General features: G+C 38.1%; 2 protein-coding genes and 1 pseudogene across 2 annotated transcripts; 2 read left to right on the top strand and 1 right to left on the bottom strand.

Annotated features, from left to right (window-relative positions):
- Window positions 1–382: 382 nt before the first annotated feature.
- Window positions 383–1,324, bottom strand: LOC118838381 (olfactory receptor 52E8-like). The gene has a single exon (XM_036745658.1). The coding sequence runs from the start codon at window positions 1,316–1,318 to the stop codon at window positions 383–385; it is 936 nt and encodes a 311-aa protein (XP_036601553.1). The 5' UTR covers window positions 1,319–1,324.
- An 11,396-nt stretch (window positions 1,325–12,720) lies between these two features.
- Window positions 12,721–13,489, top strand: LOC118835982 (annotated as a pseudogene).
- An 11,308-nt stretch (window positions 13,490–24,797) lies between these two features.
- On the top strand, window positions 24,798–25,727 carry LOC118838471 (olfactory receptor 52E8-like). Its single transcript, XM_036745783.1, has one exon. It carries the CDS (start codon window positions 24,798–24,800, stop codon window positions 25,725–25,727), a length of 930 nt encoding a protein of 309 aa, XP_036601678.1.
- The last annotated feature ends 2,113 nt before the right edge of the window (window positions 25,728–27,840 follow it).

Raw genomic sequence — 27,840 nt, 5'->3', positions numbered from 1 at the left:
CCAGACTTTCAATGTTGTGCCAATGCACATTCACTCACAGCTTTTTGAGCCTAAGCTTCTCATTTGCAAAAATAATAAACTTGGACTAGCTGAACAAGAAAGTCCTTTCCAGTTCTCATTTTTTACTCCTATAATTTTATGATCATTCAGAGAGCAGCTTGGCCAAAAGTGGCATGGTACCATCCCTTACCATGGTGCTGATTCACCACACCCTCTCAGCTTTACCATTACAACTGGTCATAATGCTGACACTCTATACTTGGATGGTCTGTCATTATAGAATCCATTTTCCATTTAGTCAGTCACTAAATATCTGCATGTTTTCTCTTCAGGAAGAGAACAAAAATAACAAATTCATTTCTTTATGACACACTGATGAACATCACTTTTTCTTAAAGACCCTGAGGACCAGTTCTCTGATCTGTTTTGTCCTGATTCCATAGATAACAGGATTGAGCGCGGGTGGAACAACTACGTACAGATTAGCCAGGAGGATGTGGATGTAGCCAGGTACCTTATGGCCAAATCGATGAGTGAGAAAGGAGAAGAAGGCTGGAATGAAGAAGGCCAAGATGACACAGATGTGGGAGCCACAAGTATTGAGGGCTTTGAGCTGAGCTTCTCTGGAGGGGAGGAGGAAAACAGCATGGAGGATCTTTAGGTAAGAGATGGCAATAAGAATCACATCTCCAAATACCATTGATATAAGGATTAATCCAAATATCATGTTAATTTTAATGTTAGCACAAGACAATCGGGCAATGCCCATATGCTCACAATAAGTGTGAGGGATGATATGGTGGCCACAGAAGGGCAACCTTAGGATGAGAAACACCATGGGAAATACCAAAACAAAACTAAATGTAAACAAACTTGTCATAGTAATAGCAATGGTTCTGTCGGTTAGTATCATACTGTATCGAAGGGGGTGGCAGATGGCAACATAACGATCAAAAGCCATGGCCACAAGCACAACAGTTTCCATGGCAGTCAACATGTGGATGAAGAACATCTGGGCAACACAGCTCCCAAAACTAACCTCTCTCTGGTTAAGCCAGAAGATACCCAGCATTTTAGGGATGGTGGAGGTGGACAAGCCTAGGTCAATTGTAGACAACATGGCTAGAAAATAGAACATTGGCTGGTGGAGGCTGCGTTCAGTCTGAATCACAAAGAGGATGGTGAGATTTCCCAAGAGTGCAATCAGATACACAAAGCAGAAAGGAAAGCCAATCCAGATATGCATTTCTTCCAATCCTGGGATTCCCAGCAAAAGGAAGGATATAGGGTGAAATTGAGTGTCATTGAAAAGGAGCATTCTGCTAGTGACTAGTTCAGTAGAATGCCACTGAATTGTGCATCTCTTGTCTGGAAGAGGAAAAAAGAGATTGTACTTTGAGTATGCCAGTATGTATGTTGAATATATTCAGTATTTCCTCTCCAAGATACATACAGAATAAATCCTCTCCCTTTATATTCTTGTTAATGTCTATCCTTCCAAGGGGTGGCAGAATTGGGCTACAAAATGAGGCACATACTTTTTGAAGTAGTCATTGTGGGATTTATTTGCTTAATTTTGAATATTTTTACAAGGCTTTTTAATAGTAGGGGATTTGAGAGAAAGAAAAATAAGTTTTTTTAAATTAAAGAAAATTAAAAGCTTATAAGTTGAAAAGAAAAATTATTTAATCATTGATGGTAATCTTTGTATTTACTAGACGCAAGGAGGAATGAACTCAAATAAAACACCAAAAACCCATCCTAGAGAATAAACTTTTACTTTATGGAAGAAAAAACTTTGTGAAAAATTAAAACCTGCTAAAAGAGGAATAAGCTATCTCATGTGGTAGATGGTGCCCATTATTGGATGTCTCAAAGTGGAGTTTGGATGAGGAAACACCAGAATTATTGGTGAAGTGTGTGGCCAGGTATAGTTTGAATTTGATAAACTCTGAAGTCTTGGAAACTCAAGAGATTTTGTAACCCTACTTGTCCAGGTCACCAAGAGTTTTGTGGATTGGGTGAAAGAAACTGCTCCCCACACTTAGTTGATCATCAGGTGAACCCTTTGAAATTTTAAAAAGTTAGATGTAGCTTATTTAAATTGCCTAGATCCATGCTGGGTGTTTAAACATTTGTTGGTTTTGATTGTTCCTTCCCAATGTACCTTTCTGTCCTCTCCACTCTCCTGAATAGTGCCTTTCTCCTCAGACTTACATGGCAATGTCCTTAGGGGAGAAGTCTATAAATGTTTTACCGATTACCATTCTCTCACGGCCCAGGAGATTTACAAACCATAATCAGGAGTTTTCTGTACTCCTCTTCTTCTTACTTTTTGTCCACATTTTTCCCCTCCAGCTAACACTTGGTTAAAGCCTGCTCAGGTGTGCCAGTACACAGCTGGTTCACCTTATCATTTTTCTTGTTTCTGATTTTGAGGGAAAGATGCTTCTGAGCTCAGTCTCCACAAAGTTTGAATAATTTCGCAGAGAACACAGATCAAGCACAAATAAGTATTTAAGCCATGTAGTTACATTGGGCCCAAACATTTCCAATTCTGGGCTATGTAGAAGGTTTGTCAAATTGTGAGAGGTTGTACTCATTCAGGATTATAACCTAGAGCTCAGTCACTCCTTTCCCATTTCTTGTTAGAGTCTACTATAGTCCCTTGAGAGAAAAGAATTGTGCAGAAAGGCAGGCTAAATTAACTTAGAAAACTTATTGCAGAGGGGATTGTTCAGTTTGGAAGGAGAGTATCACTGCCAGATATCCTGCTTCCCATGACCAAACTATATTGGATTAATAATCATTTTCTGTAATGTTCTCTAGGGCAGTAAGGAAAGGTGGCCTCCATTGCCCCTTTATTCCAAATGGATGACTTCCAAAATCCATAGGCTTTGCTATTTCCAACTTACAGGGTACAAGTTCTAGCAGTTCTATCCATCATACCAAAATGGAATTCACTTCTTAGCCAGGCACACATGGTCATAGGATCACAGATTTAAAAGAAGTGGTCTAGGAATCAACCCAAACCCTTATTTTACTAAAGCAGGTGTGGCTCAAAGAGATTTAGTTTCTTGTTCAAGTTTAAACCAGAGCCAAGTTTTGAACCAAGAGCCTATCACTCCAAATCCTAGATACCTTTCATTGGGCCATGTTGCCTGTCATGGTTCAATGCCACTTCTCATCTTGTTCCCTCTAGCTGGAATTCCCTCCCATATCATCTTCGCTTGTTTCTATTATAAAAACAATCCAACCACTTTATTGGAAACTTCTTTGAACTATAGTTCTATATACATAAAATCTATCTTCCCTACTAAACTTGTGAAGATCAGGGAATATACCTTATGCTATTTGCATACAATGGAAGAAACAAAGTAGGTGCTCAATAAATCTAATTAAATAGAAGAAGGGATTGATGGCTTGGTAGATAAATAGATGGATGCATAGATGAATAGATGGATAGAAGGAGAAGGATAACTGCTAACTATGTTACATGTGCTAAAGCACATATATGCCCAGGGGAGTGGGAATAAAATAACTTCTCTTTGGCATTACAACTTTAACATTCCATTTTCTTTGTGGCACAACTTATTTCTTTGAATCATAAAAGGATTGGTGTGCTAGGGAGCTCAATAAGTTGGGAGCTCTCATCTGAACTTTAAATGTTGGGACTTTTTACTGTCTCCAACCAAAGGGAAGCATCCATTTCCACACCCATCAGCCTTTTTGTACCTGATCCCTAATTTGACATTCCCCCATTCCTTCATTTGTTGGCTTTTTTCTGGACTGGAAGAAGTAAGAAGTTCCAGATAATCCCATCTCTACAGACCATGTACCTCAGGAATTCTGGAATTTCCCAACTGACTAGACCTTTTGCCTAGTGAAGATGCAAAAGAAAAAAGGAGAGCTGTGATGGAAGTTTGTGAACTGTGAGTTTATGTGTGAGGGTGGAAAGACGTTTTATTGTGGAACTATTTGTATTCTTGTATTTCTTTCTCTAACTCATTAAATTAATACTTCCATCAGCTCAGCCCCATATGTCCCACCCCGCCTCCTCATGGAACACACTATCAGCTCCAATATAATGACTGTCTGTCTCCCTAGTTCCATGGAATTTGCTGTGGTTTACTCCTGCCTCTAAGTCCTTCCGGAATGTTCTCCATTTAGCCTATTACTGCCTGGTTCCTTAGGTCTGAACCAGCCATACTTTGGGATTTCTGCAATGATGGTCCTAGGCACTATCCTCCCTCATTCTGTGTGGTTCCTTGTGTATTCTTAGGAGATCATCACTTAGGTCCTAGAATTCAACTACCTCCTCCCCCTCTCTCTTTTTCTATCTCCTTCCCTCCGCCCCCTCTCTCCTTGTTCCTCATGGTATTCTGAGGCTCCCTAAATCTCTGAAACTGTGAAGGAATAGACTCACCAGCTTCCTTGAAAATGGATTCCACAGCTCCCCACCCTCTGACTTCTCTCTAGTTTTCCTGTGCAACTGGGAAAGGTTTATATCAAGGATGAAATGCTCCTCTGCTCCTTTTCCTTCCTGAGAAAAATTTCATATAATGACGATCCCCAGGGCCTGCTGTATTCTCATTTTCAGTATTTTACATTCCCAGGACACAGACGTATTCACAAGGAATGAAGAATGACTTTGTGGTCATGCAATTTCTGGAAGGCATTGGGACTTGTAATTGGAGACATTTTCTGCCCCTACATACTCCACAGAAAGAAATACAGATTGACAGATGTATTATGTACATATATATTTATATATGTATACGTGTGTGTTTGTGTATGTGTGTGGGTATTTGCTTTTCCTTCTGCTGAAATTAACCCTTCCCCCATTGGTAAATACTGAAGTACATGGCAGAAGACAAGAACATAAAAAAATTGTTTTTTCTGGCAGGATCCACAGTTGAATTAGTGCAGAACACCGTACATCTCCTAGGTCTCACCAATGGTCCCTCCATGTCAGAATTTGTTCTTTGAAAAAGGAATAAATGGATGATTGTTGCAAGTCCATGGCTGTCTGCCATTGTGTTTTTGGATAAGATTAAAGAGAACAAATAGAGTATTATACTTGGAGTCAGAAATACCTGATTTTAAGTTCAGTTTCTGACACTCATCCCTTTAATATTTAATATTTTTGAACTGAATTTGAAATTGGAAATGAGTTAAAAAAAAAACTTGTTAAGTGCCAGCTTGTGGCAAATATGTGAAAAGGCAAATTGTCATATAGGATTCATGACTGTAGAAATACTAGGTCCTTGAATTGTAAGGGACTTCAGAGGTCATCTCAGTTCTTAAAAAAATTAAAAAGAATTATTTATAAGATCAGTGACAAGGAGATAGAGCTCCATCCTCCACCCAAAGCTCTCCAATAAATCATCAATATTTATTAAGCATCCACTGTATACCAGGACTTGCACCAGTCACCTCCAGGGAGATACAATCTAGTATGACACGATAGGGCCTATTATGCTTATTCACAGCTTTTTTCAGAGGTTTTCCTTATAATGAGTAAAAATATGCCTCTCTGCAACTTTCATTCATTGATCCTAGAGCTACCCTGAGATTGAGCACAATAAATGTAATTTTTCTTCTTCATAACAGCTATTCAAATATGGGAAAACTAGGAAGAAATGCCTCCATGCAAGTCTTCATAATACCTTGCTCTCTCTACACTGCATAATCTTTACTTTGTGTAAATATGTTTCCTAAGAATTTTTTTTCCAGAAATTAACACAACACTTTAGACAATGGTGTGACCCAGGTAGGATAATGCCGTCGCTATAAACACTAAGCCCATTGCGATTTATCCTAGATCACATTACCCTTTTGAACTGCCACTATAAGATATGAACTTAAGGCATTTAAACAGATGTTGGTACAGTTTATATAGTACTGAACTTTGAGTCAGAAAGTCTTGAGTTCAAATCCTCCTTCATCCTTACTCTATGACCTTGATCAACTCATTTAAACTCTCATTCTCATATAATGCGGATAATAATAGCACCACTCCCAGAGGGTTTTTGTGAATATCCAATGATACAATGCAGCAAAACAGTTAATGCATGCAGTAAGTGCTTTATTATTATTATTAAATAGATATACATTATATATGTATATATTTTTCACGATTATGGGAGAGGAAGTGATTCATTCAGAAATAAATTTGATATGATGCTAAAAACAATAAAAGTAAAAATTATTAATTGGTAGAAGGTCTTGAAAAAACCAAGGTATATACTTAGCTTTACATAGTCATCAAACACAGGTTGTGGAGAGGACAACTTAAAGATTGAACAGTACAGCTAGGTAGTACAAGTGGATAGGGCACCTGGTCTAGAGTCAGAAAGGCCCAAATTCAAATTCAGCCTCAGACATTTACTAGTTATGTGACCCTGGGCAAGTCAATTAACTTCCGATTGCCTTAGTTTCCTCATCTAAAAATGAGTTGGAGAAGGAACTGGCAAACCACTCCAGTATCTTTGCCAGGAAAAAAACCCAGATGAAGTCAGGAAGAGTCAGACATGACTGAACAAGAACAACAATGACCCTTGGCAAGTCACTTAATCTCTGTTTTCCTGTTTCTTCATCTATAACATGCAGGTTATGCAATTCTTTGAATGCCAAAATGATTTTGTAACTGATCCTGGAGGTTATAGGAAGCCACTAGAGTTTCTTGAGTAGGACACTGACATGATTGTATATATGCTTTGGGCAAATCATTTTGGCAACTGAGTGGAAGATAGACTGGAGTGGGGAGAAACTTATGGCAGGTGGACCCAACTAGCAGGCTATTGCAATAGTCCAGGTGGGAGGAAATGAGGACTGACATGTGGGTAGAAACAGCATCAAAAAAGAGAGGTGGGGAGGTATTTGAGGGATGTTATAAGACCTTGGAAACAGATTGTATATGGGGAGGGGTCAAGTGGAGTGAGAAATTAATAGCATCTAGGTTGTGAGCACAGGTGACTAAGAGGCTGGTGGTGTCCTTGATAGTAATAGAGAAGTTTGGAAGGGAGGAAGGTGTGAGAGAAAAAGACAGTAAATTCATTTCTGTTTATGTTGAGTTTAAGGCATCTAGAAGACACCCATTTTTAGATATCTAACAGGAAGTTGGAGTTGTGAGACTGGAGGTCAGAAGAGAGATTAGAGCAGGATAAATAGATTGAAGAATTGCAAATATAGAGGTGAAAAATAGATCCATGTAAGATGATGAGATTATCAAACAAAATAGAGAATGTCAAGTATAGAGTCCTATGGGACACCCCTAACCAGCAGGTATGATTTGGGTGAAGAACCAGCAAAACAGACTGAAAAGGAGCAGTCAGGTCAATAGGTAGAGAATCAGGAGAGAGTGTTGTTTTGAAAACCTAAAGAGAAGAGTATTAAGGATAAGATGATGATTGACAGTGTCAAAGGTTTCAAGGAATTGAAGAATGATGAGTATTGAGAAAAAGTCATTAAATTTGGTATTCAAGCAAGAAATCATTGGTAACTTTAGAGAGAGTAGTTTCAATTGAATGATGAGGTCAGAAGCTAGACTGCAGAAAGTTAAGACAAGAGTAGGGAGAAAGGTAGTGGAGGCATTGGTTATAGACAGCCTTCCGAAGGAATTTAGCCATAAAATATAAGATGGTAACGGGGATGGAAGGATGAATATAAATGGATAATAAGGTAAGCATTTTTTGAGCATGGAAGAGAAATAGACTTATTTTAGCCAGTAAGGATGTAGCCAGTAAACAGAGCTAGGTTGAAGATAAATGAAACAGTGAAGATTTTAGATGAGGTAATCTGCTGGTAGAGACAAGATGGAATGAAAGGAGGGAGGGTATAAGCATTTATATATAGTGCTTACTATGTGCTAGACACTGTGGTAAGCACTTTAAAAATATTTGTTTTTCATTTGATCCTCCCAATAACCCTACGATGTAGGTGCTGTTACTTACCTATCTTGTTGAGGAAAGTGAGGAAAACAGAAGTTAAGTGACATACCTAAAGTTACAAAGCTAGTAATGAAATCACTTGTGCATGTAGCTTGGCAAGCAAGGCATCATCATATGAGGCAAGGGTGAAGGAGAAGATAGTAGCAGAGGGCATCTGGGTAATGTGAGCTAAGGAGGAAGGGCGAAAAGGGAGTTCTGGGCAAAGTTTTTTTTTAATAAAAATTTTTCAGTAAAATATGAGGCAAGTTTCTTAACTGAGATGGGAAGAGGGTGAGTCATAAGAGATTTGAAGGAGGATGAAAAGATTTCAAAGAGTTGCTATGGTGAGTAATATAGCTAATTAATTAGAGAAGTATAAAAAACATTGACTAGAAATAGTGTGGGTCCAGTTAAGTTTATATAACATAAATCTGTAGTAGACCCATTCAGAACAGGCACAATTGGCAGGGCACAATCAGTTGTACAATAAAGAGTTAAGGGCCTCAAGTAAAGAGGACAGTGTAGAGTTAAACAGATTCTCCAAAGTGTCAACATGGGGAGAAGTTTGAGTATAGCTAGTTCATGGGTGATGGCCTAGGAGATATCTGAGGAGTCAAGAGATTGGAGGTCACCACATGAATGAAGAGCTGTATTGGAAGGGAGAGGGACAGATGGAATGCCAATAGACTGTGATAAAAGAAGGGAATTTCAGAGTTCACGAACATGAAAATGGTACATTTGTGGGATATTGCCAGTTCAAAGGCATCTTAATGTGTGACTGACATGGAGTGGCTGGGTGTAGGCAGGGTGTTGTGAGGTCTGGTCTATGATGTAGCAGGTCTGTTTCTCCACCACTACTCCTATTTGACTTCTGCTTTCACCTTTGTGTCCTCGAGTGCATTTAGAAAGAAATGTCTGGATGATTTGTTATTTTATTGTCATTGTCCTTGATTGCTCTGTTTGTTTACTCTTATATTTTTGCTTTCAATGATATTTGAGGAGGAAATAATTTCTTTTACATCTCTTTTTTCTAGGAATACTTTAAACGTATCTTTTAAATTTAATATTCATAATTTTTATTAATGATTATGTTCAGATTTTCAGGAATCATCTCAATTTACATCTTGAGTCCCTTTTCTCTTCATGACACATTATTCTGCCTTCTTTTGTGATTTCTGACGGGTGCAGAGTAGTTTTTTGTTATTTCAATGTCCTTTCCTTCTCATTTAAAGATCATTTTCTTGGTTTCTTGCAGAATTTATTTACAGATATACTGTTAATTTTAACCATTATGTGTCCCAGAGTTTGCAGCCTAGTTTTTTTTAGATAATCTTTTATCTCCAGAATACAGGTAAATTATTTTGATTCGAATTTTGTTTTCAACGGTCAGAAGTTCTGGGAAGTTTTCTTGTATTATAGTCCTCAACAAGTTTGATTTATCCTTTTGGGAGATCTATAACCCTTCAGTTTTCTTGATGTATCCTGTCATCAGGATCAATATGTTTTGCTTATATGAAGATCATGATTTCTTTGATTATTATTACTTTTTCCTTCTTCCAAATTATATTTCACCTTTTTTGTACTTGTATTCCCAATCTATTTTATATCTTTAGTGAGATTTGCCACCATGGATTCAAATTTTTCAATTCTGTCTTTATTTTTTTTAGTTTTGTTTTATTTGTCTTTACTTCCTCCTTTGCTAGTTTATTTCACTCTTTTTTCTTTTTCTTTGACTTCTGCCTACAATTTCTGCCATGTGGGTAATAACACACTTTCAGAATTGACATTTATCTTTTAAACTATTAAGGAAAATCCTGATGTGGATCTATGCCCTCTTGAAAATTCATTGGATTCTCTTCATCATCAGGTTCTAATTCATTTGCCTCTGTCTTGCAATATTTATTCCTGGAAATCTGGGCTTTTTCACTTGATATAGAGGACATATTCCTTTCTTTTATTGATATGTTCCTTGTGTTTGCCTTCTTATTCTTAAGGTATTTGAGTTTTGTTCCTTCTGATGGTTTTTTTTTGATAATTTTAGTCTTTTCCCCTTATTTTCCCATATTGCTCACTCTGGTTGTTCTGGGGGCAGGACCTTAAAATTGTCTCATTTCCCTCCATGCTGGGCAATTCATGGTTTATCAGCTTAGTTCTCTACCCCAAGTGACTTCTGGGGGGACAGAACTGGCTCCAGCTAAATGCTAGGATTTCTCCCTCAGGGTTAGTGGAGTGCCACAGAGCTAAACAGGTATTCTGCCCCAATTTTCTCTATTTGTCAGTTCTGTGGCTGAGTTGTTTTTCAATATTGAGTGTTACCAATCTGCTATCACTGATTTCTGTTAGACCTATGCAGTTCAGCTTATAAAAACCCTGCTGCTGTAGAATGGTAGACAATGTGGATAGGGTGCTCAGTGAATGTTAAGAATTAAGGATTAGCCATCGCTGTCATTAGTTCAATGTTTCATTTCCTCTTTTGGGTTATTGGTGTTCTAGATGACTGAGAAATATGAAACTGCATTATCTCTTGCACATAATTCTTATTTTATTTTTTTAATTTAAGATTTTTTTTATTTTTAGTTTACAACACTCAGTTCCACATAGTTTTGAGTTCGAGATTTTCTTCCCCCCCTTCCCCTCTCCCTCCCCAAGGTGGCATGGAATCCGATATATCTTCTACATATAACTTCTCATTGAACTTATTTACGTAATAGTCAAGTTGTAAAGAATTATGATGAATTGAATGAATCACGAAAAAGAAGAAAGAAAATCAAGAAAAGAGAAAAAAACAAGAAAAAAGGAGAGCATACAGCGTACTTCAATCTGCATTCAGACACCATAATTCTTTCTCTGTATGTAGATAGCTCTCTCCATCATGAGTCCTTTGGAGCTATCTTTGCACCTTTTATTGCTGAGAAGAGCAAATTTTACCAGGGTTAGTCATCACAGAATCCATATATCTGTCATTGTGCATAACGTTCTCCTGGTTCTGCTCTGTTCCTTCAGCATTATTTTGTGTAGTTTTTTCCAGGTTGTTATGAAGTCCATATCATCCCCACTTCTTACAGCTCAATAATATACCATTACCTTCATATACCACAACTTGTACAGCCACTCCCCAATTGATGGGCATCCCCTTGATTTCCAATTCTCAAGATTGACATATATTGCAACCATATATGCAACAAAAAAATCCTATATATGGATGTAATTAAGTAGCCTTATTGATTAATTAGGGTTTTTTCCCCCTTTTGCTTTTTTATGTCTCTCTTGAATTTTGTATTTGGAGATCAAATTTTCCATGGAGCTCAGGCCTTTTCATCAGGAAGGTCTGGAATTCCCTTATTTCATTGAATGTCCATCTCTTTGCCTGGAAAATTATGCTCAGTTTTGCTGGCTAATTGATCCTTGATTGTAGAACAAGCTCCTTTGCCTTTCAGAATATCATATTCCAATTTCTCCTGTCATTTAATGTAGAAGCTGAAAGATCTTGCATGATCCTGACTGTATTTCCATGATATTTGAATTATTTCTTTGTAGCTATTTGCAGGATTTTCTCCTTGACCTGGTAGTTCTGGAGTTTGGCTATACTATTTCTTGGAGTTTTCAATTTGGGATCGTTTTCAGGGGCTGATCGATGGATTCTTTCAATGACAATTTTACCCTCTGGTTCTAGGACCTCTGGGCAATTTTCCTTAAGGATTTCATGGAAGATACTGTCCAGGCTCTTTTTTTTTTATCATAGCTTTCAGGTGGACCAATAATTCTTAGATTGTTTCTCCTGGATCTATTTTCCAGGTCAGTTGTTTTTCCAATCAGACATTTTACTTTTTCTTATATTTTTTTCATTTTATATATTTTGTTTGACTGATTCTTGGTGTCTCATAGAGTCATTAGCTTCTACTTGCCCAATTCTAATTCTTAATGTTTTGTTTTCTTCCTTTATCTTTTCCATCTTCTTTTCCATTTGGTTGATTTTACTTTTCAATGAGACATTTTCTGTAACTATATTCTTATTTTTCTTAACAAATTCCCTAATTTTACCTTTTAAAGATTGGTTTTCCTCATTGAATTTTTTTCCCATTTTTTCTTTTACCTCCCTAATTTGGTATTTGGGGTCCTCCTTGAGTTCTTCCAGGAATGCTTTTTGGTCTGGAGACCAGTTCATTTTCCATTTTGAGGTTTCAGATGTCGGTGTAGGGTCCATGCTGTCCTCTTCTGAATCGGTATTTTGATCTTCCCTGTCTTCATAACATGAATCAATCATCTTTGAAGCCTTCTTGCTATTATTTTGCATGGTGTTTTCTTTTTTCCTCCTGGTTTCTGAAGTGGATTTCTGCTTTTGGAGCTCAGGGGGCTCTGTCCCAAGTTTCTTGTGTTGGGATCTAGCTTTATGTTCTATGGCCTCTGGTTTTGTGAGGTGTGGGGGAGGGGTGGGAGTCTCTTCTTCCCCAGGACTGTTCTACAGCATGGGTGGCCTCAGCCATGTCTGTGTTGGTGTCTGCCACTTTCCCTGGCTTTGCTAAGCCAAGTTGGGGGTCCTGGCATTGACATTAGTTAGCTCCACCCCCTGTGGCTCAGTTATTCTCATTGTTCTGCTGAGGTGAGAACTTCTAGGACACCTCTCTTCCTGCACTAGTCTCCTTCTGCCACGACAGGAAGGGCCCTCTCCCCCACTTCTCTTGCTACTGAAGCCCCTTTATGGTTCCATTGTTTCTACTGAGGTTTTATTCTCCAATAAAGGGGGAACTATTCTTTTTCTAATAAGGGTGGATTTAAATGGATGCAGAGGATGTCTTCACTTAAAAACACTGAATTCCACCCCTCCAACTTCCTGGACTGGAAAAATTGCACAACTCTTTAGGGTTCCCTTTCTGTACTGTGTATCTGATTGTGTTGATAGGGAATCTCAGCATTCTGTTTGTGATCAATACTGAGCAAATTCTCCACCAGTCCATGCTCTAATTTCTTGCTATGTTGGCCATCATTGACTTAGGTCTCTCCATAGCCACCATTCCAAAGGTGATGGGTATTTTATGGTCCAACTTAAGAGAGATTACATTTGAGGGATGCCTCACCCAGACATTTTTCATTCATATTTTGACTGGTATGGAGAGCTTTGTGCTTGTGGCTATGGCCTTGGATTTCTATGTTGCCATTTGCCACTCTCTCAAGTATGGTAACATCCTCACTAATAAAGCCATTGTAACTATTTCAGGAGTAGCCATCCTGAGGAACTTTTTTTTAGTGTCACCAATGGTATTTTTAGTCCTCCAGCTCCCATACTGCAGTCATCATATCATTCTCTGTACCTGTTGTGAGAATATGGGAATTGCCCAATTGTCTTGTGCCAGCATCAATGTAAATATCATCTATGACTTGTTTATTTTTTGTATAATATTTTTGGTATGACTCTGATTGCCATTTCTTATATCCAGATTCTTTAAGCAGTTTTTAAACTTCCTTCTCAGGATGCTCATTTCAAAGCTCTCAATACTCATGGTTCTCATATCTATGTCATGTTAGCCTTTTTCAGTCCTGCTCTTTTCTTCTTTTTTTAATAAGTTAGATTTGTTTATTTTTAGTTTACAACACTTAGTTTTACATGTTCTTGAGCTTCAAATTTTCTTCCCTTCCCTCTCCTCCCTGCTGCCCCCCAAGATGGCATGCAATTTGACATAGATTCTACATAAACCTTTGCGTTAAACTAATTTACGCAATAGTCAAGTTGCAAGGAAGAATTATGACCAATGGAATGAATCATGAGAGAGAAGAAATAAAACAAAAAAAAGAGGAAAAAAGAGACCCAATAGTTTGCCTCAATCTGAATTCAGACTCCATAGTTCTTCCTATGGATGCAGCTCACTTTTTCCATCATGAGTCCTTTGGGGCTGTCTTTGAGCCTTGTATTGCTGAGGAGAGCCAAGTCTGTCAAAGTTAGTCATCACAGAATCAATATGTCTGTGGTTGTGTATAATGTTCTCCTGGTTCTGTTCCTCTCCCTCAGCATCAGATCATGTAGGTCTTTTCAGGTTATTGTGAAGTCCATCTGCTCCTCATTTCTTATAGCACAATAGTATTCGATTACATTTATATACTACAACTTGTTCGGCCATTCTCCTATTGAGGGGCATCCCCTTAATTTCCAATTTTTTTGCCACTACAAAAATAGCAGCTATAAATATTTTTTGTACACACAGGTCCCTTTCCCACTTGTGTGTTCTCTTTGGAATGTAGTCCTAGGAGTGGTATTTCTGGGTCAAAGGGTATGCACATTTTTATAGCCCTTTGGGCATACTTCCAGATTGCTCTCCAAAGTGGGTGGATCTGTTCACAACTCCACCAACAATATATTAGTGTTCCAATTTTCCCACATCCTCTACAGCATTTATCATTTTCCTGTTTTGTCATGTTAGCCAATATGACAGGTGATATGTGGTATGGAAAAATTGTTTTAATTTGCATTTCTCTAATCAGTATATGCCTATAGATATCTTTAATTTCTTCCTCTGAAAACTGCCTGTTCATATCCTTTGACCATTTCTCAATTGGGGAATGACTTTTATTCCTATAAATTTGGCTCAGTTCCCTGTATACTTTAGATATGAGGCCTTTATCAGAGACACTGGTTTTAATGATTTTCTCCCAATTTTCTGCTTCCCTCCTAATCTTTGTTTCATTGGCTTTGTTTATACAAAAAAATTTTCAATTGAAAACAATCAAAATTATCCATTTTGCATTTTATAATACTCTCTATCTCTTGTTGGGTCATGAATTCTTCCCTTTCCCATAAATCTGACGGGTAAACTATTCCTTGCTCTTCCAAATTGTTTATAGTATCAGGCTTTATTCCTAAATCATGTATCCATTTTGACTTTATTTTGGTGTATGGTGTAAGATGTGGGTCTATGCCCAGTTTCTGCCATACCAATTTCCAATTTTCCCAGCATTTTTTGTGAAATAGTGAATTCTTAGCCCAGAAGCTAGATTCTTTGGGTTTATCAAAGAGTCAATTGCTATAGGGAAAAATAAAATCATAAATGGGGGGAAATAGGATGGAGAAAAAGACACAGGTAATAATCATAACTGTAAATGTGAATGAGATGAACTCTCCCATAAAATGGAAGTGGATAGCAGAATGGATTAAAAACCATAATCCTACAACATGCTGTTTACAAGAAACACATTTGAAACAGGGGGCTACACACAGGGTAAAGGTAAAAGGCTGAACTAGAATGTATTGTGCTTCAGCTAAGGTAAAAAAAAAGCAGGAGTAGCAATCCTAACCTCAGACAAAGCAAAAGCAAAGACACATCTAATTAAAAGAGATAAGGAAGGACACTGCATCCTGCTAAAAGGCACCATAAACAATGAAGCAATATCATTGTTTAACATATATGCACCAAGTAGCATGACATGCAAATTCTTAGAAGAGAGGTTAAGGGAGTTACAGGAAGAAATAGACAGCAAAACTATAAAAATGGGAGACCTCAACCTCCCCCTCTCTGAACTTGATAAATCTAACCTCAAAATAAACAAGGAAGAAGTTAAGGAGGTGAACAGAATTTCAGAAAAGGCAGATATGATAGACCTCTGAAGAAAACTGAATGGGGATAAAAAGGAGTATACTTTTTTCTCAGTGGTACATGGCGCATCCTCAAAAATTGACCATGTGCTAGGGCATAAAAACCTCACAATCCAGTGCAGAAAGGCTGAAATAGTCAATGCATTCTTTTCAGATCATGATGTAATAAAAATTATGTGTAATAAAGGACCATGAAAAGATAAACTAAAAAGTAATTGGAAACTAAATAATCTAATTCTAAAGAATGAATGGGCCAAAGAACAAATTATAGAAACAATTAATAACTTCATTTAAGAGAATGACAACAATGAGACAACATACCAAAACTTATGGGATGCAGCAAAAGCAGTTTTAAGGGAAAGTTTTCTATCTCTAAATGCTTACATGAATAAAATAGAGAAAAAGGAGATCAATGAAATGGGCATGCAACTGAAAAAAACTAGAAAAAGTACAAACTGAAAATCCCCAATTTAATATCAAATTAGAAATACTGAAAATCAAAGGAGAGATTAACAAAATTGAAATCAAGAAAACTATTGAATTAATGAATAAAACCAAGAGCTGGTTTTATGAAAAAAAAAAACAATAAAATTGATAAACCCTTGTCAGTGTGATTAAAAAAAAGAAGAAAAACAAATTACCAGTATCAAAAATGAAAAGAGTGAATTCCCCTCCAATGAAGAGGAAATTAAAACAATAATTAGGAATTATTTTGCCCAATTGTATGCCCATAAATATGATAAACTCAGGGAAATAAATTACAAACTTATCGTGAAGCCATGATACAGCAACAATAGAGGTCTTTCTTTGGTGCATCACAGGATCACAATTTAAAGATTTAAAGGAACTTAGAGGCCATCCAAACCAATTCCCCCATTTTGGGGATAAGTAAACTGAGAGCCAGAAATGTGAACTGATGTACCCAAAGAGGCATTAAGTAATAGTTCGACACAGCAGGAATTTAAATTGAACCCAGGTTCTCTGACTTCAAATCTGATACTCTTCCCATTCCATTATGCTTGGATATGTGCTCTACATCTTAGTGAAAAAGAAATCTTTTAAAAATATTTCAAATATTTTCTCAGTATGAGTGTTCCTTTTAGACATGCAGCAGAAGAAAGTCCTAATTTGTTTATTTTGGAGATTTTTTTGTAACCAAAACATTTACATTTAAATGTTTATTAAATACTTATTTAATTGTAGAAGGGTGAAGAGGTTGGGGGCAAATTTAAGACAGTAAGTGAAATTTGGATGTTAGCACAAGAAAATTGAATAAGATAGTGGTACAGGTGAAATTATATCTCCTTTATAAAGTACCCATCTGATGATTTTAAAAGGAAGACGAGTTCAATTTATGGTTGGAACTTCATATTTTAAAGGTTTCTTATACCAGGTACAAAATTTAGGTAAGGATAGAAAAGCAGATGATATATTAAATGAAATACTCTGACGTTTCAAAAGGAGAGCCAAATTTAAGTGATTGTACTAAGTTATATTAAGTAAGAATTATCTGAGAATTTCTAGATCTGAACCAGAGAAGCAGAACTCTCTTTTACTATCTAGGGACCAGATAACTACAATCAGGCATCTGGGATTCAAAAAGTGCTGCTTTAAATGGACATTGGGAATATGTAACTGTGATTTAAAGTTACTTTGTATACAAATCGTGCAATTAAATGCTGAAATTAAATCAGAAACATTTTAAGCTTTGTTAAGAATGGTTTGTGGATTATTTTGTAAATGCCACCAAAGAGACATGGCATGACTAAAAGTTTATGATGTTATATGTACTGTCCTACCAGGATACGAGGAATTTAATGTTAGTCAACATTGTTAATAATGATTGCATTACTTTGTATGGTTCATGTTCGAGTTTTTTTTGGTTATCTAATATGTAAATGTAAAACATGTGACATGTAAATTTTCCCCTCTCAATACCAGTCTATCGTGAGCATCTAAGTGGTTTGGTCTGTACCTGACTTAATGTAATTGTGCAGTTTTGTGAATTATGAGAAAAACTTTATAGTAATTGTTTAAACTCAGCCCTGTGTTGCTGGGATACTGAACCATTTATTGTATTTGTTTGAACTTAGTCCTACATGGCTGGGACCTATGTTGTGCTGTTTTTCTGTCAATTATCAAATCATATGTGTTACCTGAGCCTTGCCCTCTATTGTTACTATCGATATGCATGCCTTCAGTTACTTCCCAACCCTGATATTCCTTCAGCCACTTCCTGCCCTTAAACCCATTCTCTTGGTTCCTGGAGTCTGACCTTATCTTTGGACCCCTCCTCTAGTCACCCCAGACCACCCCTCAATCCCTCCTGTACCATTGTTCCCTATAGGACCTCTGGAATCGATCCTCAAAGATCTACGCCCAAAGCCCCAGGTGTCGCTGATGTTCCAGAACCCCTAGAGATACCAGTAACCTCAGGAGCACTTGTCCCTGTCCCTCACCCACTATCCATTCATCTGCCCACTCAAAACTTAAATCTTTTTTGGCTCCTAGAATCTACCCATTGGCTTGTGAATATAACAAATCATAAGCTTGCTCAAGATTGCTGGATCTGTGTAGACCCTAACCCCCTTTCTCTATGGGCTCTGCTTTACAAGATGCAGTTAGGTGAACTTCTACTGCTGACCTATGCACCTGGGACCAGCCAAAGCTTACATTGGGTGATTTGCAGGAGACAGGCACCTGCTTGACCACTTCCTCCACATCTCCCTCAAATCCCATAGATTCTGCTCCAAAACCATAGAGATGCAGGGAAGGCCTATGGAAGAGGCAGAAGGAGAGGGAGAATGTAGAGAACTTGTACCAGTCCCTTTTCAATGCCTCCCCCTGGCTCACAACCTTGTTTAGCGCTTTGGCTGGCCCCCTCATTTTATTGATCCTGGCCATAACTGTAAGCCCCTGTTTACTAACCTAATTCATTCTCATGCAAATACTATCCCTGTCTTAGTGGCCCAGACTCTAGACACCCAGATCAGGTCGTTCCTCTTTCAAGGGTTTGAATAGCTCCATAAAAGAAGGGGGAATGTGATACTTGAGAAACCAGTTATTGCTAACTACCAGTAGACCCCTGCCCCACAGCCCCTGATAAAAACCCCCTGCTTTGCATAGGAAAGAATGGACTTAGATCTTGCCATTTGGCATTTAGCAAATGTCCCTGGGGCTTGTGACTGCTCCAAGGAATGTCAATAGATAAGATTATCCCACCAAAGATAACCTGTCAGGGTCTTTGATCCTGTTCCCCTGGGTCTTGTGACCTGGCCCATAAGTTTCAAGAGATAATTAACCACTGCACCTTGGTTTTTTTGTATAAATGTCTCCCCTTGAGGTCCATGCGGGGCCATTCTGATTTGGGCTGCTTGTGCCCTGGACGGACCGGATAATAAATTCTCCAATTAAAACTTATACTCTGTGACATGTCTTGCTCGCTGTCAGCACATCACAATCTGGAAACTCACCATCCCAAAACCTCTCTGAGCCATTGCTGGAGTGTTCCTCAAAACAAATGCACATGGCAAATAGACTCTCAAATATTTTATAGTGTCTACAGTAACTGTGAATGGAATTTCTCTTTCTATCTCTTGCTGTTGGGCTTTGTCAGTAATGTATAGGAATGCTGAGGATTTATGTGGGTTTATTTTATATCCTGCAACTTTGCTAAAGTTGTTTATTATTTCAAGTAGTTTTTTACTTGATTCTCTAGGATTCTCTAAATATATCATCATATCATCTGCAAAAAGTGATAATTTAGTTTCTTCTTTTCCTAATCTAATTCCTTCAATTTCTTTTTCTTCTCTTATTGCTACAGCTAATGTTTCTAAGTACAAAATTGAATAGTAGGGGTGATAATGGACATCCTTGTTTCACCCCTGATCTTATTGGGAATGCATCTAGCTTATCCCCATTACAAATAATGCTTGTTGATGGTTTTAGGTAGACGCTATTTATAATTTTAAGGAAGGTTCCATTTATTCCTATGCTTTCTAGTGTTTTTAATAGGAATGGGTGTCGTATTTTGTCAAAGGCTTTTTCTGTGTCTATTGAGATGGTCATATGGTTTCTGCTAGTTTTGTTGTTGATATGGTCAATTATGCTAATAGTTTTCCTAATATTGAACCAGCCTTGCATTCCTGGAATAAATCTTACCTGGTCATAGTGTATTATTCTCGTGATGAGTTGCTGCAGTCTTTTTGCTAATATTTTATTTAAAATTTTTGCTTCAATATTCATTAGGGAAATTGGTCTATAATTTTCTTTCTCTGTTTTGACTCCGCCTGGTTTGGGTATTGGTACCATATTTGTGTCATAAAAAGAATTTGGTAGGACTCCTTCTTCACCTATTTTCCCAAATAGTCTACAAAGTATTGGAATTAGTTGTTCTTTAAATGTTTGATAGAAATCACATGTAAAACCATCTGGCCCTGGAGATTTTTTCCTGAGGAGTTCATTGATGGCATGCTCAATTTCTTTCTCTGAGATGGGGTTATTTAGAAATTTTACTTCCTTTTCTGTTAACCTGGGCAGTTTATGTTTTTGTAGATATTCATCCATATCTCTAAGGTTGTCAATTTTATGGGCATACAATTGGGCAAAATGATTCCTAATTATTGTTTTGATTTCCTCTTCATTAGAGGTGACCTCACCCTTTTCATTTTTGATACTGGTAATTTGACTTTCTTCTTTCTTTTTTTAATTAAATTGACCAAAGGTTTATCAATTTTATTGGTTTTTTCATAAAACCAGCTCTTTGTTTTATTTATTAATTCAATAGTTTTCTTGGTTTCAATTTTATTAATCTCTCCTTTGATTCTCAGAATTTCTAATTTGGTATTTAATTGAGGATTTTCAATTTGCTTCTTTTCTAGCTTTTTCAGCTGTATGCCCAAATCATTTATCTCCTTTTTTCCTATTTTATTCATGTAAGCATTTAGGGATATAAAACTTCCCCTAAGATCTGCTTTTGCTGCATCCCATAAGGTTTGGTATGTTGTTTCATTATTGTCATTCTCTTGAATGAAGTTATTAATTGTTTCTATGATTTCTTCTTTCACCCACTCATTCTTTAAGATTAGATTATTTAGTTTCCTATTAATTTTAATCTATCTTTCCATGGTCCTTTATTACAAATAATTTTTATTGCATCATTATCTGAGAAGGATGCATTGACTGTAAATTAAAAAAGCTAAACAAAAATATCTCCAGTTTCTTTCCAATAAAAAAAAAGAATTGAAAAAAATTTAGAGGTCAGTGAGTTCCACCCAATCATTTTACAACAGGAAGCTGGGGCATATAATGCTTAAGTGACTTTCCCTAGGTCATAAAGCTAATCAGTGATAAGATCAGGCCTAGAGCCCAGTTTTCTTGACTGATAGCCCACTATTCTTTACACTATATTACTGTGTGTGTATTTCTGTAAGTGTACATGGACTTGAAAGAGAGAGAGAGAGAGAGACAGAGAGAGAGAGACAGCATTTCCCTTTCTATGCTATTATTCTTTTTACCATCTTTTTTAAAAAATTTATTTAATATCTTTAGTTTTCGGCATTGATTTTCACAAAAGTTTGAAATACATTTTTTTTCCTCATTTCCACCCTCCCCCCACTCCAAGATGGCATATATTCTGGTTGCCCCATTCCCTAGTCAGCCCTTCCAACTGTCACCCCACTGCCCTCCCATCCCCCTTTGCCTTGTTCTCTTGTAGGGCAAGATAAATTTCTATGCCCCATTGCCTGTGTATCTTAATTCCTGGTTGCATGCAAAAACTTTTTTTGTTGTTATTTGAACATCTGTTTTTAAAACTTTGAGTTCCAAATTCTCTCCCCTCTTCCCTCCCCACCCACCCTCCCTAAGAAGGCAAGCAATTCAACATAGCTCATATGTGTATCATTATGTAAAACCCTTCCACAATACTCATGTTGTGAAAGATTAGGTATGTTTTGCTCCTTCCTAACCTATCCCCCTTTATTGAATTCTCTCCCTTGACCCTGTCCCCTGTCAAAAATGTTTGTTTTTGATGACCTCCTCCCCCTGTCTGCCCTCCCTTCTATCATCCCCCCTTTTCTTTCTTCTTCCTCCTTCTTTCCTGTGTGGTAAGCTACTCAATTGAATGTGTATGGTATTCCCTCCTCAGGTCAAATCCGATGAGAGCAAGATTTACTCATTCCCCCTCACCTGCCCTCTCTTCCCTTCCTACCGAAACACTTTTTCTTGCCACTTTTATGCGAGATAATTTACCTCATTCTATCTCTCACTTTCTCCCTCTCTCAATATATTCCTCTCTAATCCCTTAAATTGATTTTATTTTTTTAGATATCATCTCTTCATATTCAACTCACCCTGCGCCCTTTGTGTGTGTGTATATATATATATATATATCCATATATATATACCTACATATATACATATGTAGACACACACATATGTGTATATATATATGTATATATATATTATATATATATATATATATATACATATATATATATATATATATGTATATATGCACATTCCTTTCAGGTACTATGATATTGAGGTCTCATGAATCATACACATCATCTTTCCATGTAGGAATGTAAACAAAACAGTTCAACTTTAGTAAGTCCCTTATGATTTCTCTTTCTTGTTTACTTTTTCATGCTTCTCTTGATTCTTGTGTTTGAAAGTCAAATTTTCTATTCAGCTCTGGTCTTTTCACTGAGAAAGCTTGAAAGTCCTCTATTTTATTAAAATCCATATTTTGCCTTGGAGCATGATACTCTGTTTTGCTGGGTAGGTGATTCTTGGTTTTAATCTTAGCTCCGTTGACCTCCAGAATATCGTATTCCAAGCCCTTCAGTCCCTTAATGTGGAAGCTGCCAGATCCTGTGTTATCCTGATTGTTTTTCCACAATATTCAAATTGTTTCTTTCTGGCTGCTTGCAGTATTTTCTCCTTGACCTGGGAGCTCTGGAATTTGGCAACAATGTTCCTAGGAGTCTTCTTTTTGGGTTCTATTTGAGGAGGAGATTTGTGGATTCTTTCAATTTCTATTTTACCCTCTGGCTCTAGAATATCAGGGCAATTCTCCTTGATAATTTCTTGAAAGATGATATCTAGGCTCTTTTTTTGATCATGGCTTCCAGGTAGTCCAATAATTTTTAAATTATCTCTTCTGGATCTATTTTCTAGGTCAGTGGTTTTTCCAATGAGAAATTCGACATTATCTTCCATTTTTTCATTCCTTTGGTTCTGTTTTATAATATCTTGATTTCTTATCAAGTCACTAGCTTCCACTTGCTCCAATCTAATTTTTCAAGTAGTATTTTCTTCAGTGGTCTTTTGGACCTCCTTTTCCATTTGACTAATTCTGCCTTTCAAGGCATTCTTCTCTTCATGTGCTTTTTGGAGCTGTTTTGCCATTTGAGTTAGTCTATTTTTAAGGTGTTGTTTTCTTCAGGGTATTTTTCAGCATTTTTTTGGGTCACCTTTAGCAAGTCATTAACTTGTTTTTCATGGTTTTCTTGCATCATTCTCATTTCTCTTCCCAATTTTGCCTCTACTTCTCTAACTTGCTTTTCCAAATCCTTTTTGAACTCTTCCATGGCCTGAGACCAGTTCATGTTTTTCTTGGAGGCTTTTGGTGTAGGTTCTTGCACTTTGTTGACTTCTTCTGGCTGTATGTTTTGGTCTTCTTTGTCACCAAAGAAAGATTCCAAAGTCTGAGACTGGATCTGGGTGTATTTTCACTGTCTGGCCATGTTCCCAACCAACTTACTCGACCCTTGAGTTTTTTGTCAGGGTATGACTGCTTGTAGAGCAAAGAGCACTTTGTTCCAAGCTTGAGGGGATGCGCCATTGATTTCAGAGCTATTTCTATACAGCCAGCTGTGCCACCACAGCACACTTTCTTCCTCAAGAACCACCAACCCGGACCTGATGAAAATCTTCAGCAGGCCCTGCACTCCTGCTCTGATCCATGCTTAATTCCTCCCACCCCATGGGCCTGGGGCCGTAAGTAACTGCAGTTGTAGTTGCACCTCCCCCGCTGCCCCTGGGGCAGTGGCCGAACCATGAACTCTGTCCCTCGAAGCTTTTCCCACTAACCTTCTCTGTTGTCTTTGGTGTTTGTGGGTTGAGAAGTCTGGTAACTGGCACAGCTCACTTATTTAGGGTACTAGGGCCTGTTCTGCCCAGCTCCTGGTCTGGCTGGTCCTGCTGCCTCCCAAGCTGAGCTCTGCTCCCCTCCACTCCATGCACAATAGACCTCATCCAGCAACCATCCAGGCTGTCCTGGGCTGGATCCCTGCTTCCCTCTGCTATTTTGTGGGTTCTGCAGTTCTATAATTTGTTCAGAGCCATTTTTATAGGTTTTTGGAGGGACGTGGTGGGGAGCTCACGCAAGTCCCTGCTCTCCATCTGCCATCTTGGCCTCACCACCGGAAGTCCTCTCTATTCACAACAGAATAGATCAGATCCCCTATTTCTTTTGCATTCTTCCCAGTGTCTACAACAGGGCTCAAGTTACATCCAGTGTGCCTGCAAGTATTTTGACTCACTGATAAAGCAGTTAAGTGCCCAAGATCATACCTACATTTACTTTCACTGGATATAGACTGTAGCACCATAGAAAAGAACTGAGTCAGTCCAAACCTGACCAAGTCACATTACACCCTCTCCCCAGCCTCCTCCCAAAGCTGGAAACAGGAGGGAGGCTTGGCAGGCAGAGGGACCCCTCTATCTGGAGGCATTAGATGGGGCTGGGGCATGTGGGCACCCCCTCTCTGATTTCCCCCAGCCTTGAATCCTTCCCCTCCAATCTGTGTCAGAGCCCTGATCTCCCCCCTCCCCACTGTCCCTGGTGATCACTCTTCTGACCTCTGTAATAAATGACATTTCTGATGGGAAAAAAGGGAAAGAACTGAGTGTCTTAAGGGAGATGATTCTGAACCACCTCCCCTACTTCCTCATTTACCCCATTGACTGTATCTCCTTCTCCAATCTGGAAGATCACACCCTTAGAGAAAGAGAGGAAATAGAAGCTGATGACCTATAGCTATCAAATGATACCATGTCCTTGAAGAATTATGTCTAAAAGTTACAGGGAAAGGAAAGGATCAGGAGAGAGAGTAGATGGAGATACCTTCCTTGTCAGATTCTCTTCAATGGTAAAAGTACACAGAACATTTTAACATTTTTCCTGTATTTCTCCAGGACTCCAGAAGGAGGTGGTAAATTCTCACTCTGGATGGAAGATACTTCAGAAATCATCATGGTCTTTGGTAGCCCCCATAAAGATGCCCTCTTTTAATGACACAGAGTTCCATCCTTCCTTCTTCCTGCTTCTGGGAATCCCAGGGCTGGAAGGTGCACACATCTGGCTTGGCTTTCCCTTCTGTGCCTTATACCTGGTTGCCCTCATGGGAAATATTACCATCCTGTATGCAATTCAGACTGAACAAAGCCTCCACCAGTCCATGTTCTACTTCCTGTCCATGTTGTCAGGAATTGACTTGAGTTTGTCTACAGTTACCATCCCTAAGATGCTGGGAATCTTCTGGTTTCACTTGAGGGCTATCGACTTTGGGGCCTGTGTCACCCAAGCATTCTTTATCCATTTTTTCACAGTCATGGACAGTATTGTACTCTTGGCCATGGCTTTTGACCGCTATGTTGCCATTTGCCACCCCCTCTGCTACAGCATGATTCTTACTCACAAAACCATTGGTTTCATTGCTCTGGTAGTTTTCCTAAGGAGCTTGTGTATGATAGCTCCCATTGTATTCCTTTTGCTTCAACTCCCTTACTGTGGGCACAAAGTCATCCCCCACACCTACTGTGAGCATATGGGTGTGGCTCGACTGGCCTGTGCCAACATCAGAGTCAATATCTTTTTTGGCCTGGGAAATATTTCCATATTATTTCTGGCTGTGATTCTGATCATCATCTCCTATGCCAGGATACTCCAGGTGGTCTTCTGCCTCCCCTCCTGGGATGCTCAACTCAAAGCACTCAATACCTGCAGTTCCCACATCTGTGTCATCTTAGCCTTCTTCATGCAGGCTCTATTTTCCTTCCTCACTCATCGTTTTGGCCATAACATCCCCCATTACATCCACATCCTCCTGGCCAATCTCTATGTAGTTGTGCCACCTGCCCTCAACCCTGACATCTATGGGGTCAGAACAAAGCAGATCCGGGAGAGAGTTTTGAAGATTTTCCATTAAAAAAAAATGACATGACAGGGACTAGAAGTCTCAATGACTTCTTTTTGTTCTACCACAGAAAAATGAGCCCACTTGAAAACTCAAAGAGGTAATATGGTGTGGTGAATAGACAGCTGGCCTCAAAAATTGGAAGACTTGGGTTCAAATTTCACATCTGAACTATGGCTTTGGGCCACCTTCCAGTGCCCCAGGCAGCTGTCTAAAAGTCTAAGTTGCATTGAAGGTGCCTACTTGTATTGGTAGATTGCATTTTATCATTTCAGAATGCCCCATAACAATGAATTTTTTTAAAGAATAGTTTCAAAACTCTCCTCATACGTGCTAGAAACATGCTTATATATGGATCTAGGTGTGTCTTTAATGGAATGTATGTATAAATGGGTTGGCTTATGGATGGGTAAGTTTTAGTACTCAAAGGGATTGTCTAGTGCATGAAAGATGAAATGACTGAGGAAACAGAGGATCAAGTTTCTGAGCATACCAATTTACTAAGCAATGCATATCAATTGCCTAATAAATTGAGACCAAGCCCTCTCAGCTTTGGCACTGGACCCTGAATACTGGGGGAGACATGAATTAAAAATAATTAATCAAATAAAGCCAATTAGCTAAAAGAAAACAATTTACCAGGATCCAAGATTATGTAATGCGATTTTTAATTGGAGGAAAAATTGGGAACTTTCCAAGTTGGGATGCAATTTCCTGAAATCAGAAAAAAGAGATGTCCTTCTCCCTTAAAGAGATATATTCAATCAAAGGAACATGGGTACTGTAACTGACCAAGAAGAAATCAGTTTTGACATAAAACATATGGGTTGCTTGAGCAGTATAATTGTGAGAAAACTCCTTGCATCAATCTTCAGCTCTGTTTGAGTTTCCAATCAGCATAACCTAGGTCTGTCTCTAAGCAGCAGGTAGAGGTGATCCAGTTTCCCAGTCATGCAAGGCTAGGTTCAAACAATGCAACAAAGTTTTCTCTTAATTCCCACAACTGGATGAAGTTTTCTCACAAGACAGAAATTGGGCTAGACCCCTAATTGAATAGAAAGGGAACTGAACTAGCTCCAGAACTGAGTCACAAGATGGAGTCAGTGTGGTCCATTCTGTTCCCACTACCACTTGGTCTTCTAATTGCTTTAGCTGCACAAAGATTTTTCACTTCAGGCCACTCTCATATAAATGAGAAAATGGAGTAATATAGTGTCAGATGAGAAACAATTTGTGAATTTGGTCCTACCAGTACTTTGCAGGCAACCCCTCTATAGGGCCTTTGACAAGCAGTCATCTGCTTAACACTCAAAAACCACTATGAATAGAGAGAAACCTTCCAAAGCAGTGTATCTTACCTTCAGATTGATCACCATCAGAAAGTTTTAATTACATTATTCTGAAACCCAGAACTACTGCCTATTGTTTTCAGCGGGGCAATTTTTTGCTCCGGGGCCAAGCAGAAAAAGTTTAATCTTACCTCAGCATGGTAGCCCTAAAAGTCATAAAATCATAGATTTAGAGTTGGAAGGACCACTTGAAGTCACTCTTCTCACTTGATAGATGAAGAAATTGAAGGGAGTTGAAGCATTTTGGCCAAAGTCTCACAGATAATAATCAGCAGAGCTGGAATTTCATCATCTCCTTTGATTCCAAATCCAACACCTGGTATTGTACCATGCTGCTCCCCATTACATTCTATTATATCATGGCTACTGCCTAGGTCCACAATGACTGAATTACATTGCAATTGAGTCACTATCTTACCATCTTGTTAACAAGAATTTTTTTTGAGAGGTTTTAAATATCTTCCTAACATTTTTCACAGCCTGAAATACAGGTATGTTATTTTTATGAAATTCTCAAAATGACTAAATAACTAAACCAATAAATTTATTAAAAATGAGAAAATAATAAATGAATGAATACATACATAAATAAATGAACTAATTAATAATTTAATTAATGTAGTAATCTTGTGACAAAAAGAAATTGAATTACCCCCATTATCATGATTACAATCCCCAAAAATATTTTTAATGGACCTGTGTTAGCATGGAATGATTACTTGTTCTCTTTTCAGCTGTTCATAAACTATTTTTCCAATTTTTGTAAATTGAGTATT

Source organism: Trichosurus vulpecula, chromosome 2 (genome assembly GCF_011100635.1).
Source record: "Trichosurus vulpecula isolate mTriVul1 chromosome 2, mTriVul1.pri, whole genome shotgun sequence".
Taxonomy (NCBI): Eukaryota; Metazoa; Chordata; class Mammalia; order Diprotodontia; family Phalangeridae; genus Trichosurus; species Trichosurus vulpecula.
The sequence above is the reverse complement of the archived record's forward strand: the minus strand, read 5'-3'. Positions and strand labels throughout refer to the sequence as shown.